Source organism: Rhea americana, unplaced genomic scaffold (genome assembly GCF_003343005.1).
Source record: "Rhea americana isolate MKP2758 unplaced genomic scaffold, rheAme1 scaffold_15, whole genome shotgun sequence".
Taxonomy (NCBI): Eukaryota; Metazoa; Chordata; class Aves; order Rheiformes; family Rheidae; genus Rhea; species Rhea americana.
This window is the reverse complement of record NW_028185594.1, coordinates 4,042,004-4,059,529: the sequence shown is the minus strand read 5'-3', so window position 1 is coordinate 4,059,529 and position 17,526 is coordinate 4,042,004. Positions and strand designations below refer to the sequence as shown.

The 17,526-nt window shown below is 33.8% G+C and overlaps 1 protein-coding gene across 5 annotated transcripts in view; it reads right to left on the bottom strand.

Moving 5' to 3' along the window:
* The window catches only part of ADAM23 (ADAM metallopeptidase domain 23), a 73,507-nt gene that overhangs the window by 52,738 nt on the left and 3,243 nt on the right, over positions 1 to 17,526 (bottom strand). For all 5 annotated transcript variants that reach the window (XM_085299366.1, XM_085299367.1, XM_085299369.1 and 2 more), the window contains exons 3-4: positions 11,590 to 11,666; positions 297 to 360 (exon numbers count right to left, since the gene is read on the bottom strand). In XM_085299366.1, the coding sequence (XP_085155492.1) occupies positions 297 to 360; positions 11,590 to 11,666 (141 nt within the window). The remainder of the gene's footprint in view (positions 1 to 296; positions 361 to 11,589; positions 11,667 to 17,526) is intronic.

Below are 17,526 nucleotides of genomic sequence, written 5' to 3'. Positions count from 1 at the left end.
ATGAAGATTACATTAATGGTAACTTTTTTGTAGAGGTAACTCAAAAAAAAAAAAAAAACCTACTTTACTCTGGCAATGTCTGGATGATTTTCAGTACTACCACCTATTACTGTTCTCCAAGCTCTCCTTGCTGTGCAATTCTTCACATATTACTAAGGAATCTTTACAACATTAAATCAGTTACCTTATGTGTGTGGACAAAGGTAAAACTTTTTTTAAAAAAAACACCAGAAACAAGACTTTAAGCATTGTATTGGCACTGTTCCTTCAGAGAGACAATTTTCTGAGCACAATACCTTAGAAAATTTCCGTTTTCCATCTTCATAGTAAATCTCCACATAATTGGAAGATAGCAAATCACTGTCAAGAAAAAGGAAACATGAATATGAGAAAAAAAATAAATATTCTTTCTATTTTCAAGGGTTTTTTTAGTTAGAATCCTCAAATCATTTTTTATTTCCTTGAAAACTGACATAAAAAAATCAGGCACCTTGTGTTCAATGGCCTATTGATGCACTGTGATGTAGAGTGTGTTTCAGACAGCAATTTCATTTTGCAACGTAATTGCCCTTATTTTAGCTTTACAGTAACATTATCGGCCTTTTAAATATAGGTAAAAAAATTTCAATGGCTTCTGAAATTTGTTTCCTATTAACTGATACTGACAAAATGTATGTTTAGTTTGTTATTTTCAAACAAGTTTTATATTTAATCTAAAAATGATACACAATATATGTAAGACAGAACAAATACATACATGATTGTCCTGAAGAAAAGAGTAAGTTGCATACTTTTACCTGTACTTCATCCAGATCTGCAAAAATGAGGACTTTTTCTAAAAATTTCAACATTCTCAAAAAAAATTATTCTTTTTCTTCCTCTCATCTTTTCTTCTCAGATCCTTTTCTCAATCTTAATTCTTCCCAAATCATTATGGCAAAACACAACATTTCTGAAGCATAAAAAAAACTCATACTGTAAAAAAAATTTTCAGGCCTCTTTTTTTTTTTTTTTTTTAAAAAAAAAAAAAAAAAACAACATTAGGTAGCCTGTGCTTATCCAGGGATAGCTTCAATGCTGCATTCACATCTTGACTCACAATTAAAACTCAGTTATTATCAGAATTGGAACATACTGCCCTGGGGACAGCAAAACAAACAAACATCTTTACCGGTACCATGATGTACGCATTATAAGTATTTTACTTAATACGGTCTAAAATACTCAGTGTTTTTCAAGCCTTTAAGAGCCTTTACCCTTCTAAGTAAAAAATTCATGAAAAGGTCCAATTGTAGCACAGATACGAAAAGAAAAATACTGCTGTTATGAATAAAAAACCATCCTTATGGAAGCCTGGTCTGACAAAATAGGCTGATAGGAATTCATGTCTAAAAACAACTTATAAGAATGGGTATCTCAAACTCAAATGAGGCTATTAGCAGTCCTTATAACACTTTTAGTCTAGGACTATTAGCTCATAAAGTCAATTCTTCATGCTGCATTTATGAGGCATTATACTTATCAGAGAAGCTCCTGCAGAATTCAGTTACCAATGGTTCTCCTAGCAGTCATTTTTCATGGCACTGAGACCACCACAATATGGGCACTCTGTGTACATGCAAAGCCAACAAAAACAGCCATGGATAATTATCAAATTTTCATCATTTGTCTTAACCTTCATTTTGATAGCAATACTTTATAGATATACTTTTAAAGTGCAGATTTAAAAATAAACTCAATGGTAAATAATCAATTTTAACTTTCTCTATTTAAATCACAGTAAACTATAAATTTTCTGCAAAACAATACAAACACTTCATAAATAGCATAAACTCTTGTGTATGATACAAACATTCACTAGATTTAATGTGGCAAGATTTGAAGCTTCTAAAGAGGACTGCATACACAAAGTATTTAAACTTCTAAGTGTTGATAATGCCCTTTTCCTCTTTATATTTTTCACTGTTATTCTAAAGCATAAGGTCAGCTGTTCTCAGCTACCTACTGGGATGGTCTAGACAAGACTAGAGACAATTGACAAGTTAGAAATTCTCATTAGACATAGGTCAACAAAAACAACCAAAAAACCCCATGAGGATGATTAAACATTATATTAGGGCACTAGAGAATTTGAGAAATCTCTGTATTCTCTGTACTGGAAAGAGCCCTGAGCAATTTGAAAGAGCTAGATAAGACAACTTCCAGAAATCCACTCCAACCTTAACTATGCTGTGTTTACAACTGCAGGGTTTTGTTCAACTTTTCATTGCAGTCCACTGACGGAATTTACAGTCTCATACAACAGTTCTAAGTGAAGCTGAACTGACAAACCAGTAATAAATTTGCTTGTCTTGTTAAAGTAACGTCCACAGTGTTGTACATAAGTTTTTCTTAGTGAAAGTTAAAGTCTTGAAGTTGTTTGCTCAAACTTGTTTCCTCACACTACATCATGCAAACCATCAACATACTGCAAAGTTGTAACATTTACCACACAGCAATTATAATTCTGAAAATCTAATTCAAAGACATTAGTAGACATTTCTTTAAACTGTGCCTCTCCCTTGCTTGTTATACGATTTTTGCCAGCCACCTACAACACACTTTGGACCACTTACAGGTATTTATATATTTGTGATTGTCTGTAGTTTCTTTCATTTTCTGAAATCCTTATAGTTTAACTGGGGGAGGGAGAATGAGGACATAATATTTATTCAGCTCCTAGTCATCTCATATCAATTATTCCTATCTCAAGTATGAGTCCACACCAGCAAACATCCTAAAGCATATCTTACACTCAATTATCCAGAAATCCCTCAACATGTGCTGCAAATCTGCAACAACCACGAGCTTAATTTCAAGGGGGGGGGGACATAGGGATGGAATGGGGCATAGAGACATTTGTAACAGGATTTTCTATTCTTGTAAGTGATTAAGATTGAAATGTGATACCATAGAATGTAAACTAGAACTAAAATTCAGCAAAAACATTCCACTGCTGCCGCAAAGAAATCTTTATTATTCCTGATATTAGGCCTTAGCTTTAGCAAAAGGAAGAACAAGTTCTGTTATCCAAAGATTGTAAAAATAAGTGTAAAACTACTATTGCAGATTTTCTCTACCAAAGTTTTTACCTGTTATTAATGCTTTAAATCTGACAAAAGAAAGGGAAAATTCTTTGAAGAATAGAAAATTTGAACACAGTCCAAATAATTTTTAACCATTTTCTCCATCAGGAAAGACAGATGCACGGAAAAGTAATAATTTCACACACACTTCTAGCAGATGTAATGGGAACCAGTATGCAGGATGCATTAAAGAAGTCTGGAATACAGATGATGCCTTACTATGAATGCTTATGTCAAACTGCAACACAAATTCAGACATGGTGGATGAACTCATGAAAAAGAGTATAGTCTGTTATGATCTCTTCTATAGTTCCCTCCTTGTCTGTATTGGATAATTGTTTCTATTGAGCTGCCCTGCATCACTAGCTCTTCTACCCAAATTATACTGAGAGATGGCTTTAGACATAAGCCAAGTAAGCAGCAAAGGGATACGCTCTTCCTGTTAGCTGCCTTCTTTGAAGGCACAGGGCAGTTGTTTCAGCAACATGTACTTTCCAAACAGCTCGCATCCACCTCCTTCACACACATTCCACCGTTGTGACTCCATTAGGAGAGCTATAGTGTGACAAGTGGCTTGCCTCAGCTGGCATCCTTAGGGGGAGAGAAAAAAAAATGATTCTGCTAAGTAAGACTACGAAATGACTAAAAAACTGTCTCATACACAAGTTACAAAGTTACCTTCCAGGAACCTAGTATGTAGCCTGAGACAAATCAGGCTACAATTGAAGTATCTTCTTTGCACACTTCTTATATTATGTTTATGCTAGTCTACTACCAATGAATGAGTTTTTAAAGTATTCTGAGGTAGTTCAAGCTCAGTACCAGTGACTGAGCAACCAAGTTTAGAACATTTTTGTGAATTAACTTAACAGAAAAACACATGTTTTTGTCCATTTATTTGACAGATACAGTTTAGCAGCACAAAAAGATACAAAAAAGAGAGTGAGATCTTGCTACAGCATTTTGATGACAAATCATCAAGAAAAAATCCTCTAATGAAATGGCAATCTATAGTTTTGTTTCTATTGTATCTGTAAGCTTTATTGAAACAACTATTATTATGGCAATTTATAATTAAAATAAGTTTCTATTATGAATTTGCAGTAATCCTTAGTTGACTGTTGCCTTTTTGAAGCCACTATCACAAGATTGCCTCAAAGGAAGAAACATGCTTCAATTTACTTTTTTAATGCAACAAGGATTCACTATTTTTTCTTACACAACCTTCAAGAAGCTTAAAAATCAAAGTGTGAGGCCTTGAACCAAGCATCTGTGTTTAAAAACAATTAAAAGACCATTAATGATGCAGATGAAAATGTAAGGGGCAATTTCTCTATAACTATGGAATGAAATTAAGTACTCCACTCACTACTGCTGTTAATACCATAATGACTCTATACCAGTAAACAGTACATCCACTTAAAAAAAAATAGTGCATGCACTGTCTGACTCTTGCTTCTTCGTGCATTTTTGTGTGGGTTGTCCTTTCAGAAAGGAAAAAAAGATGAGCTGACAACAGGAATGTAATTTCCTATGTTATTTTGGGGTATTTTAAGAGTTTCTCAGATAAGGAAAAAATCTTTAGAAAAGGTTAAGGGAAAGCATGTTCCAAAGTCTTAAACTAGAGAAAGTAGCAGAGTGTTTTCTGGAATAATTTCCTCCTCTCTCCCCTCCAGAATCCTTGAGTCAGTTCCAAGAGATTTCAGAAAATAAACTTCCTCATCATCCTTTCTCTAATTTTATCCTGAAACTTTCCTTTTGAGAATGGAGCATACTACATTTTCTTGGCTACTTCAGCAGCCATTGTGAAAGCAGGAGCTTGAAGAGGAGTTCTAAATATGTTAAATGTTGTTTGTCTTAGTTTCCACCAGACTTCCTTTTATCACGGCACTGAAGATAGAGCTGCTTTAAACAGGTGTTGCTTAAAGGATCTGAAAAAATAAACTGCTAGACAACCTTACAAAAGATATGGGGACTGTGCTATAGCAAATACCTCAATGTAATTTGCTATGACAGTGCTTGCCTAGAAGAGCAATTGACAAAATAAAGATTTTAAACAGCTGTTCAAGCTCATTCAACACTGCATTTTATTTGATCCCTTTCCTCCATCACTTGCTGGAACAACAGATAATTTTGTATTATCAGTATAAATCTTATTAACCTGTGATTTAAGTTTGAGGGCTACTGTCCCTGTTAGAATGTTCTCATTCAATGGTAATCATACTTTTCAAAGCTGCCATCATTTAAATCAAGCTTTCTATACACAGGTGAAACTTGAGTTTCTTTACCTTTTTAAGAATTGCCTGGATGATCAATATGTTCTGATATTTTGTGTCCACTAAAAACAGTCTTCTGATTTTGCAAATCAAATGTCTTATTCCAAATTAAACCAACTCTTATTACTGAAATAAAAATCCAAATCAGATGCAGGAGTTGGTGGTGAGGGGGGTTGTCTGTTTTTTAAACTTCTTCTAACAAAGGCATTCAAGACCTTGGTTAAAATGGTGGGAGACCCACACTGGAATATCTCCAGGATGAGGAGGACACAGAACTTTTCACTTCCCAAACAACTGGTCTGACAGAAGGGTAACATTTAGAACACCAGTGCTTGCATTTTTAAAAAATAAACAGTGTGCTCCTTTAAATTCTTTATATATTCTTTAAAACAGCCCGATCCACAGGCTTCCAGATCCCATGCAGCAACATACTTCAAGAGCATCAGCATTCAGAATTAAGAAAAAAGGTGGCCCTTCAAACAAATTAATCTAGGCTTGGTTGCTTATAATCTGTTGAAACTGGCTCTGCACTCAAAGATTTTCAGAATAATTCTTTTATGAAACACAACTCTACTCAGGCATAGTAACATTAGTTAATTAGTGCAATGGAATCCAAAATTTAAGCGCTTGAAAGTCAAACGTTGCAGCATAATTTCTATGGCTAAAATCATACACTGTCTCCATAAAACATTCAGAGAGATAAATACACAGTCTTTATTTCATAAACATTTGCCAAAGGGAAGGGGATGAGATAAAGAAAAACAGGAACAAAAAAGAAAAACATTAAGAGACTAATCTGGAGCATCCTAGGAGGAATGAAAGAGGCAGGTGATGGAGAGCTAAGAACACCGCTGAGAAACTTTCAAGTTCTTGGTCAGTGGCAGAAGGATTTGTGCTATCTCCTACTGCACTCCTGAAAGAGCGAGTGAGTGCAGAACCGCAGACAGTGCACATCAGTGAACGTATAAATGAACATGCATACATAATATAAAATACAGATTTTTATCACAATCCTAGTGACAAGATGAAAAAGAATAGCTGAAGTTACAAGACAATTGTACTAAGTGCTCAGAATTACAGAAATAACTATTCAGGGAAGATGGATTAATACTTAAATATAACAGTCCTCACGATTACTGCTTTTCTTTTAATTTATATCTGAATATAATAATTGAGAAGGAAACTTTTTCACATCATTAGCTTTTCATAACTGTTGTAAAGACAAAGCAAAATCATCCTCATGATATCTTGAAAAATAGGGATAGTATTTAGTATCTGTAGTCTTTTTGCATATGGAATGACCAGCAAACAATAACTTTGAACAGGTTGCCTCCAGTTCTGGGTCTCTGAACGGCAAACGAGGCAGAAATGCTGTTATCTACAGCTGAGACTCTCACAATTGCACAAGCTCACCATGTGATACATATATCATCGAACAATCCTAACACTGAATCCTAACACTTTGCATCTCATCCGTAGAAGTTAAAAAAAAAAAAAAAAATGTTAGTTAAGTTTGCCAGAGCAGTATTATCTTACTTAATTTATGCAGTTTGTGCATCTTATAGGATCCATTTACTACTGGAAATGTTTGGATTTACATTTAAGAGGAGGTTATAAATATACAGATATATATGAACTTTTCTCCTGGAAAAGTTATGACTTATTTTCCCATTTCATTTTTTAAAAAGTGTGAGAAAAAACAAGAAAGAATCAAATAGACTCAAATAATACAATTACTGTTCTACTGCCTTCCAAACTTTGCTAATGAGGTCATCTCCTCTATGGCAATTCTCAAGTGAAATTCACCTCTATGGGAAAGTACAACAAAAAAAAAACTAACACCACTTATGAGCTTTAAACTGATGCATAAGATTGGCTTTAATATATTGCCTATAACGCTGTGCCTCATTAACAGGTCAATTCCATGTCTTACAAAGCTAGAAAGCACCATCTCATCTGGCCTTCCAAATGATACTGATTTGCAGCGGCATCATCTCTGCTGTTCTATCCCTGAGAAAAATCAGAGCAAGATGCACAATCAACTGTAAGATCAATCTGCAGAGATTTACACATAAGGTCGCCTGTCATCTCAGAATCAGGATCTTATTCTACAGATATACTTGAAATACATTACGCATACTGTATCTCCACTCTCCTAATTCTTAAGTTAAAATGAGTGTTGTCTTCATGTCAGTAAGGATGGAACAAGGCTGCAGGAAAACACTTTGAAAGAGTAAAACAAGAAACATTTTTATAGTTTATAAAACAATGCAGCATATTCTTCCATCGAATCAAATCATAACCAAATTCAAGCTTCTAAAAAAATTATCCAGTAAAAAACCAAACAAGTATTGTATCTGCTACTACAGCAAATAGTACAAATTCTTTACAAACAAATTTAACACACATGAGAACAGGATTATCTTTCAAGCTATCTTGCAACTGCAGAGCATCACACTTTTGAATTCATTTTAAAAATCAGTTAAATCTAAAGGCTACATAATAATACCAAACTAGAGAATTTTAAAGTTTTTAAAATCTGTTTTAGCTTTGCATACTTCAATGTAAGCTAGAGATCATTTATAAAACAGACTAAGAAAATACTGCTAAAATATTCCACACAACTTTATTTCAGGAGCTGGAAATTGAGACTGCAGACACAGATGTTCTAATCTTACATGATATAAGAAAAAAAATCTTGAGGGTACATGTCTCAATCATTTACATTAGAAGTTCTGAGCCCATACTATAGCGCAACAAACCTTCCTGACACTTCTACTGCTCACAAGAATCATTGTATATTATCGTCTCAAATAGTTATGTCATCTCACAATCAAACTTCTTCCTCCCCACAGTTCATACCAAAAATGCTGGATTTTTGTCAACTAACCTTTTAATTGAAAAGGGAATCTATTTTCCTGAAAATTTAGGTGGATTTCTACAGGAAAGAATAACCGAAAAAAATAGGCTGATTGTTTTTCTGTGTTTTTCCTCTACCCTAAAAAACACCTGAATTTTGAGGGATGCTTTCATTTTGGCTCTTTTTGGTTTCTGTTTCCATCCTTCTAAGATATTGAATTCAGTATTCCTTGTACTTGCCTCAACCTCTAGAATCCCTCAGGAGAAAGGCTGTAGCATGGCCCTTTGTTAAGAGACAGCTGCTAAACCATCAGCCAAAAACTGCTGTTTCTATCCCAAAGACACTGTAGCTAACTATCCTCCTCACTAAAAAAGCAGTAAGTAGGTATTTTAAATTCACTGCTTTTGATACGTCTAATTTGTATTAGGTAGTGCAGGGGAATGTAAAAACTGCTAGCTTAAAACATAACAGCTGTGCATAGAAACACTTGTCCTTTAACTAAATAAAACATAAAAGCTTTTCATATGGTGGTTAAAGAGAGATCATTAGAGAATAATTTGTCATTAATATTATATATGTAAACACGTGTGAGGTGATAACAAAAGATGAAAAGTTGTTCAGAGGTACTACAGATCATTGATTATACTAACGCATTGATTACACAAATGCACTGACGGCACTAAGTTTGAAGATAAAAATACGATTTTTTAAAAATTAATTAACGTACTTTAAAAAATTTTTCTTAAATGTTGGGAGTTAAGATAAGGCTATATAAATGTTATTTGTTTGTATATGGAATATATCTAATTTGTGCTGACGATCATAGATCAATTAGGAAAATTCTACTTTTAAAATGGAATTAACGTTATCCCATTAGTATCCAATTACCTTTCTTTTTTGTATAAAAAGCATTAGCTAAAAACATTACTTAATTCATTGTAGATGAGAAAAAAGTATCACTATTCAAATTATTTTCATAATCTATATATCTGCAACTATTATGCCTTAATGTCATTAATGACATCAGGCTGACAGCCTGAAACTGGTCAGACATTTAAGTGTAACAAAGGGCAAGATGTCTAATACTTCAGAATACCCTAGAGTTGACCCACCCTGTTAAAGAGTTCAAACTTCTAATGTAACCTCTGATTTTTTCAAAGTCCTGTCACCAGGAACGATCTTTATGATAATAAACAATTATTTGATTTGTATTAACACCTAAGGGTACTACAACAAGCCTTAGGCAACAAAGACAGAACTAATAACCCATTCAAAGTCCACACAAATCTGCAGTTTTAATTGCCTCAGCATACTGGATTCAAAAGGATTTATTTGACAGGCTGTATTTCCTTGAGGCTGTGTTTGTCCTGCTGCACTAAAGCAAGATAGAAAACAGCAAGTTATTTCTTCTAAACTAAAATCATATTATGTGAAGTCCAAAAATTTTTAGATTACCACCCATTCTTCTTGTGTTGATAGTAGTTAAGATTTTGTAAGTGAACATTCAATTTTATTAAACAGAAGTTAGAATATAAAAAGTTGACAACTGCAGATTCCAACAATGGTAAATTGAAGATTTAAAACTAAAACGTGTTTCTAGGCAGCAACTATCCTCTGATTTTAGCTTTATCCACTTGAAGAACTTTTCAAAAAAAGGCAACGAGACAAACATTTTGACAAAATATTCTGCCAACCACTTAAGACCTTGTGTCACATTTTAAAAGACAGAGCGGCAAGAGAGGCCTAACTTAAAAATAATGCAAGCATGATGGTAAAGCTTTCTAGTTCATTTTTAAAGCGAAACATCTGATTCCTAAAAGCTGAGAAGCAAAGCGTGTGAACATTAATAGTTCAGCAAATTTTAAAAAGCCATAAATTGTTCCCTTGAAAAACTTTTAGATTTGATAAGGTTGAATTTTTCTCCCTAATAAGACTTTCACTACAGCTGACAGTTAAAAACAAAATAAGACCTCAGATGGACCTCAAGAATAGGGTAAAATTTTTTATTACTGATATGCAATTGTTTCTTTGAACTTCTCTCTCTAAATGTGCTGAAAGACTGAAAGACAGCAGAAGCTGCAAATGCACTTTTATGCAACACTTCAGATAATTCTGCCTGTCAGGTATTTACTACTGATTTTATAATTTCACTTTACTCTGGAATTTTCTCAGCGTAAATTCTTACAGTGGCATGAAAATTTTCTTACGATTTTTAGAAAAATATACAGTTCCATAACTTCAGCTAAGAATATAAAAAGATGCAATACAAACTAAACAGATGTGTATTAAGATCAGATCATCTGATCTGCCAACTATCTACAGTTGTTTATCTTACTGGTAAACAGACTCTAGCTGCAACTTTCAACATAGCCAGACCATTAAGATTCCTGTTCCATAATGAACTTTCTGATTATAATGACAATAGAGTGTTTTCCAGGTTATTGAAGATGAGTTATTCATATAGGTATTTACAATGTTACACTACATACCAGTCAGAGTAACTACAGACAGACCCATCTTCAGGACAGTTCATCAGTAAGTCAAAGAGAACTTTCAAGCACTAGTGGTCATAAAAGCTCTCTATTCACAAATCCAGAGCATAAATCACACCTAGTCTTTGCCCCTTCCAGGTAAACGGTATCCAGAAGACAGAAACTGAAAATACAAATTACTATCTTGAATCAGTCCAGTACAGACATGTAAATAAACAGCAAACATGATGACAAACAGCTTCATCCACAGTTCAAAATACTGAATCACATTTTACCATGCTTTAAGCAAAGATAACTTGGACTAACACATACATCACTTTCTGAAACATTATCTCTCTTCTACAACATTTCCATGCTTAGTATACTGGTAATATTGAAACTAAGTTACTGACAACTACCATCATGTTTCTATTGCACATGAAGCTTGTTCAATTATTATTGTTTTATTATGGATGTTCATAAAGGTTCAGAACTTACGGGATTAGTAAAAGACAATCATTCTCCAATTACTTAGGTTACATCAAAATATAAAGAAATACATCATATACAAAATATATAGAAAATAAAATTCCTCTATTCTTTATCATTTTTCTTTTTCTTTTCTTTTCTTTTTTTTTTTTTTTTTTTCTTTTTCTTTTTCTTTTTCTTTTTCTTTTTCTTTTTCTTTTTCTTTTTCTTTTTCTTTTTCTTTTTCTTTTTCTTTTTTTTGGGGGGGGGGGCGGCGGCAGCGGCTTTTGTTTTCTATAGATCTCAGGACTGCACGTGCCCTGGTCTTGTACCATAGAAGTTAAGGACGGTTAGAGTAGGACAAAAGAAATCCCAAATTGTGCACTTACTTATTCAATGTGAGGTCAAGGATGAATTTGGAGCCAAAGGCCTCAATTTGGAAACTTGCCTGGGCCAGATGGACAGCCTGTAAACATGAACACACAGTAGTACTATAGAGTTTTGCAGAATAAAGTTTTCAAAAAAACCCACCAAGTTTTATATGCAGCAAATATTTGCCATAAAAACATTTGAAAAACAGAATATGGAAAACATGCTTATTTTCATGAATCTTACAGAAAGTTTAAACCTCTGCCCCTGTAACTGGGCAAATGACAAAATGAATCATGATTCAAAAGGGTTTGTCTTTCAAGGGGATGAAGGAAAAGGGAGAAGTAAACGGTACCTGAAAAGCATACTTTAAAATATACAGACAGAAAAATCATTCTCTACAAAAACAACCAAAAAAACCCCCCAAAAACCCCCCACAAACCATTCAAAGAATTCTTATAAACACCTGTACTGTTTTGTTGCTAAAACCAGATGGGTATATAAGCAATACAGTACACTGTTTTGTTAATTACATTATTGTATTCAGTCACATAAAAAGACCTCAATAATTAAAGCATTTGTGATACAAGTCTTCAAATACAAAATCATGTCAAAGTCTGTATTATATGTTATGAAGGTCTCCTTCAAAGTAATCCTTTCACAATTAAAGGCCATGTATTTGGCAATGTTATCAAAACAAGGGATAAAAGACTGTTGCTGCTTAATATACAACACAAACATCCATTAGCAAGTCTCACATATGGAGTTAACTTTTAAGAAATTCAATTTTTGTCAAATAGATTATATTCTTTAACCTATTGTTTCTGTATCATTGTGACTGAAGGCAAAACACTGAAAATACATTCATCTGTTTTCTAGAAAAAGGAGGAAGACAAAGGAGACAATGCAAGGATTTGTTTTTGTGAAGACAGGGTTCAGGCAGGCAGGAAGCAATTAGACCCGTACATCACACGGCCTCTCTTGGAACATTCTTGAAAATCAAATCATGCTTACTTATAACCTAATTTGATAAAAATTAATAATTTCATGAAGTTGAAATATTATGTCTATGCCCTTTAATCCAAAGGAAAAAAAATACTAGTTTTTATTATATACCAAAATGAATCTTCAGATATGTCATTAAGATGATATAAAGTCCTAGCTAGTTTTTGGCAAAATATAGATAATACTAAATTTAGCTTTTTATGCCCACAAAGCCTCTAATTTTGTTATCCTTTGGAGTTTCGCACAAAGGATAAATTCTTTGTGCTCCTGTTACATCCCTGCACTATGCAGGGTAGCATTGATTTTCAACTTACTTCTCTGCAAAGGAATTCATCATCTTTAATAAGAGCCTTCAATTAAAAAAAAAAAAATCCAATAGTTGCTATAGTGTCTAAATACAACTGAGATGCTTCCTGCATATTGTTCTTGGACCACATTCTTTGTTCCCAAAAGTAGTGTCTCCCTCTTAACCAAGAGGGTCACAGAATTTCTTGCCCATACTTCTTTTAAAAACTGTATAGTTTAGATTTTAACAATCTTTAATATCATTAAACAAGTCATTATTCAAAATCTGTTTTTTATTTAAAAATGCAAGATCTCTAAACAAGAAATTTTAAAACAGTATTACCCTACATAGCTACAATAAAATGGAACTGAACTATATCGGTTCTCCCTGTTGTGCCTTTTGTTAAATTAATATTAAGGGCTCTCTCAACAGTTTACTAATTCAGTGAGATAACACTGGTGGTCAGGTGAACTGAGTTTACAGCTGCTCTGAATTACCAGAGTGAAACAGCTATAAAATATAGACAGGTGACTTGACAAAGGATTTGCTGCAAGGATAAAAGCTCTACTAAAAAAAAAAAAAANAAAAAAAAAAAAAAGAAAGCATAATACTTCAGTTCAAATGCATCCCTACTATGAGGGCCTTCTCAGCTCCTGCTCCACTTCAGTGTTTTTGTACAGTGAAACCAAGGAACAAGTGCCACAGGGAGCTTTTCAAACACCTATTCATAACAACACGTGTTCAAAGTAGCCTAAAGTAATCACGACAAATACCTCAAAATATGTTCATTTCCATCATAACATACAACCTAGTGATTTTTTAATACCTGAGAATTTGTTACAAGAAAATGGTCACGATTAGTTTTATCCCATAAAGATCCCTAGGAGCTTGTGATTTGAATCTCTTCTTCATATAACATTTACCTAATATTATGACGTAATGCCTTTGAATGGATGCCACCAATAAGACTTCACTATTAACTATCTAGAAAGTTTAAAGAATATGTATTATTTCATTAAGACCATTTTTCATGTTTCAGAATGATAATTACTGAATTTCTTAAAGCACCTATTTTTATTGTGTTTTACACAAACAGAGTAGTTTGGAAATTTTTCAAAATATAACCTCCTGATCACAGAAAAATACAATAAATTTAAGAACAATATATCGCATTTTTTAATAAAAACAATAAAGATTGTTTCCTTTAGAGTAAAATAATTATTTACAGATTTATGACACATAACTCCGTAACATACATGCCAAAGTGCAACTGCCCAATCAGGATTTATTCAGTGTAGTTTATCATTAATGATAAGTCCTTTTAGAAGCAATACTAACTACCAGTGATCCTAAAACCACTTCATTTCGTCAAGGTGAGCATAAAAGTAAGATCGAAAGTGACCAAATACTTTTCCAGGGTTAGTTTTGAAAGAAAGAGATTATTCTTTCTTTCTAGATCCTGGCCAGCATTCTTTTTTTACTTCTGCCAATGGACTCAGCAGGACTCAAAACGCGTATGTTAACACTTGTGTTTTAAGCCACTTAACTGATTCATGAAATCATTTGAAATATGAAGGATGACATATAACCTCAAATAATAAAAACAAATTTGAAAGGCCCACATGGTATGCTGATAATATCTTCAGCCTTTGAGACATTCCAAAATTCTGAAACACAACAAATACTAAAAATTTACATAGGCTTATAAAAGAAAATCGTACAAGCTAACAATAAGGAACTCCATCCAGGAAGAGCTATTAAACTAAAAAGACAAGTTCTGGCTCCCAGAAGACTCTGAGCCACAAACTTCTGGAGACTCCCAGACCATTTGTGAAGTAGCACTCCGTGACAGTTATGCTCACAGCATATTCTTCCTAGGCATCTGTTACTGACTGTTCATTAAGATAGCTAGAAGAATGTCTAATCTGATCTACTGTAACTTTTCTTACGTCACATCAAGCCAATTCAGGTGATGCAGGTGTAACATCTTTTCTTGAAGGTTCTAAACATCAACTATGTATTCCTTTTCCTTGCTTAGTCTAAAATTATTTAAAGTAACTTGTATTCTCTGTCTATAGTTACACCAGAAAATGTTCATCTTGTAATGATATATCATCATTGCTATTTCTGAAAACAATAATTCTGTATATAAAAACACCATTTACTAACTATTACTGCACCTCACTTAAACAGATGCAGAGTCTGTACACATAGGCAATTATTGCAAAGCAGCTGACACACAGTAATTTGCTACTCTGCAGCAGGGTATGTTCTTCACCAAACTCTGCTCAAACCACTGTTTATAAAAAGAACAGTGGGCTTTAAATCTCTGCAGTTTAGCAAAAAGATGGTTTTGAATTCAGGTAAATGTGACACTCCACTGCTGCAGTAACATAAAGATCTTGCTTAAGCCAGTTAATAATATATAGTCACTCATGAAAGCTACAAGCTAGCAGTTAGATTAAGGTAACAACGCTAAACTGTTTTATCTTGAAATTGATATTTTTCCTGTAAAAGGTTAGCACAGAAAGATACCAGCAAGTTGTCACCATGTGTTTCAGCCATTACAATTATCATACATAGGAACTAAAAATGAACACTTATCCTAGATCAACACTAATTAATCCATAGGACTTTTATCTGGATTTTCCTAAGATTTCATGTGAGGTCTCCTCGTCAAAGATTATTAACCGTAATCTTTCATCTTTTACAAAACAGGTCTGCCTTTGCTTGGATACCACCTCTTCTACAACGGCTGGGATAAAATTGTTTTCTTTTCATCTTAAGGATGCTTTTTCTCTAAGCTTTGTTTGGTATGCTACCCAACAAAGTTTTGTAAAAGATCTTGGGACATATTGGTCTCTCACCTTTTAAAACAGGACACTAGCACCCCAAGTATTCAAAAAAATCATATTTTAAGAACATTATGAGAAAATACAGAATCACAGAATGGGTAAGGTTGGAAGGGACCTCTGGAGATCATTTAGTCCAACCTCCCTGCTCAAGCAGGGTCACCTAAAGCATGTTAGACAGGGTTGCATCCAGGCAGGTTTTGAATATCTCCAGAGAAGGAGACTCCACAGCTTCTCTGGGCTTCTCTGGGCAACCTGTTCCAGTGCTATACATTAATCATGAGAATTCTATCCACTTGAAAAGATATCATTTCACTTAGGCAAAAATGAATATTAGCCATAGTTTTGACAACAGTGAGAAAAAGCTTCTTAGAAGAACAAGAAGGGAAGACAGGGAGGTCCTACCAACAGTCCAGATCATATATATATATACCATCTCATTATGATGGTATTTCAACAAATTCAAAAACAGAATGAGAATAAAGAGAATCAGTTCTAAGAAAAGAAATCATAATTTAAACTTTGGATTCTCTAGTACAGTGTCTTCCTCCCACCACTATTTCTACATATATTTCATGACAAAGGTTGCAGATCCTTACTTTCAAAATGAGCTTTTTAAAGAAAAACAAATTTTAAGTCATTTTACCTATTTTACTATTCCTCTAGCTATATCTCTCTTTTCACACACACACAATTTCTTTACTACTCACTCTCCACATAGTGACTCAGCATTTCCAAGGCATTCACAGGCTTAAGCCCACAACTATCCACATGGCTTATGTTCTTCTAGTCACCATAATGAAGATGCACAGAAAGGGTCTATTGGATAATATCTGTAGTTAGAAACTAGTTTAATATCATATACATGCATATGGTACATTAAGGGTGACAAGAAGATTCATGTCAAAAAAATGCATGGTTCCAAGAGCAGTTAAAAAAAAAAAAAAAAGCTATTTTTCTTCCTCAGCGGCCGAGAGTATATGTATTACATAAGGCTATCATATTTGCTTTTTTTTTTCACATGCAAACAATCAGTTCCTAATATAGGTTTCTTTTTATCCTGCTATAAAGTTGTTCTTGTTATTTCCTTTCATTACAGACAGCAAAATATCACAATCAGAATTTATTACAATACAGCATTTATTTTAATTCTACAAAAGGATAAAAGTAAATACTAAGAATTTCCCAACAAAATCAAAACCCTCCTGTGCATCTATCATAATCCTATTGCAAGCCATTTTCTTTATAGATTGTTTCTGTTTTGTATCCTCAGCATCTTTTTTCCTCAAGTATTGCTCTACAGAGGTGAAAGTTAGTCTTTTTAACATTGAACATAACAAGCAATATATATATATATATATTTTATGTTACTGGTGGAATAGATGGAGAAGCAAAGAAGAAAGGATTTCATGCAGAGAAAGACAGAAGTTGGAAGAACATGAGTTGGGGGCGGGGGGGAAGAAACATACTGTGCCACTCTGGAAACAGGAGATGCAAGATCAATCTAGTCAAGAAACACAATCAATCCTTTCTCTCAATTAAATGGATCAAAGCAATGGAAGTTTCATGCCAGAAGAATGCAGTCAACATATTATCATACTCTCCATAAAGCATCAAGCTTAAAGAACCTTCCAAGACCACTGCAGGGTTAGCAGTCCATAGGCTTAAAAGGGACATAATGAATAAGTAGAAAGGAGAACCACTTTGCACAACAGTTAGCACCAAGCATACGCAAGGAAATCAATGCCAGTTCCATCAGCATTGATTTCTGAAGAGCTTTACCCCAACAGCTAGAGATAAGGTAGGGCGATGGA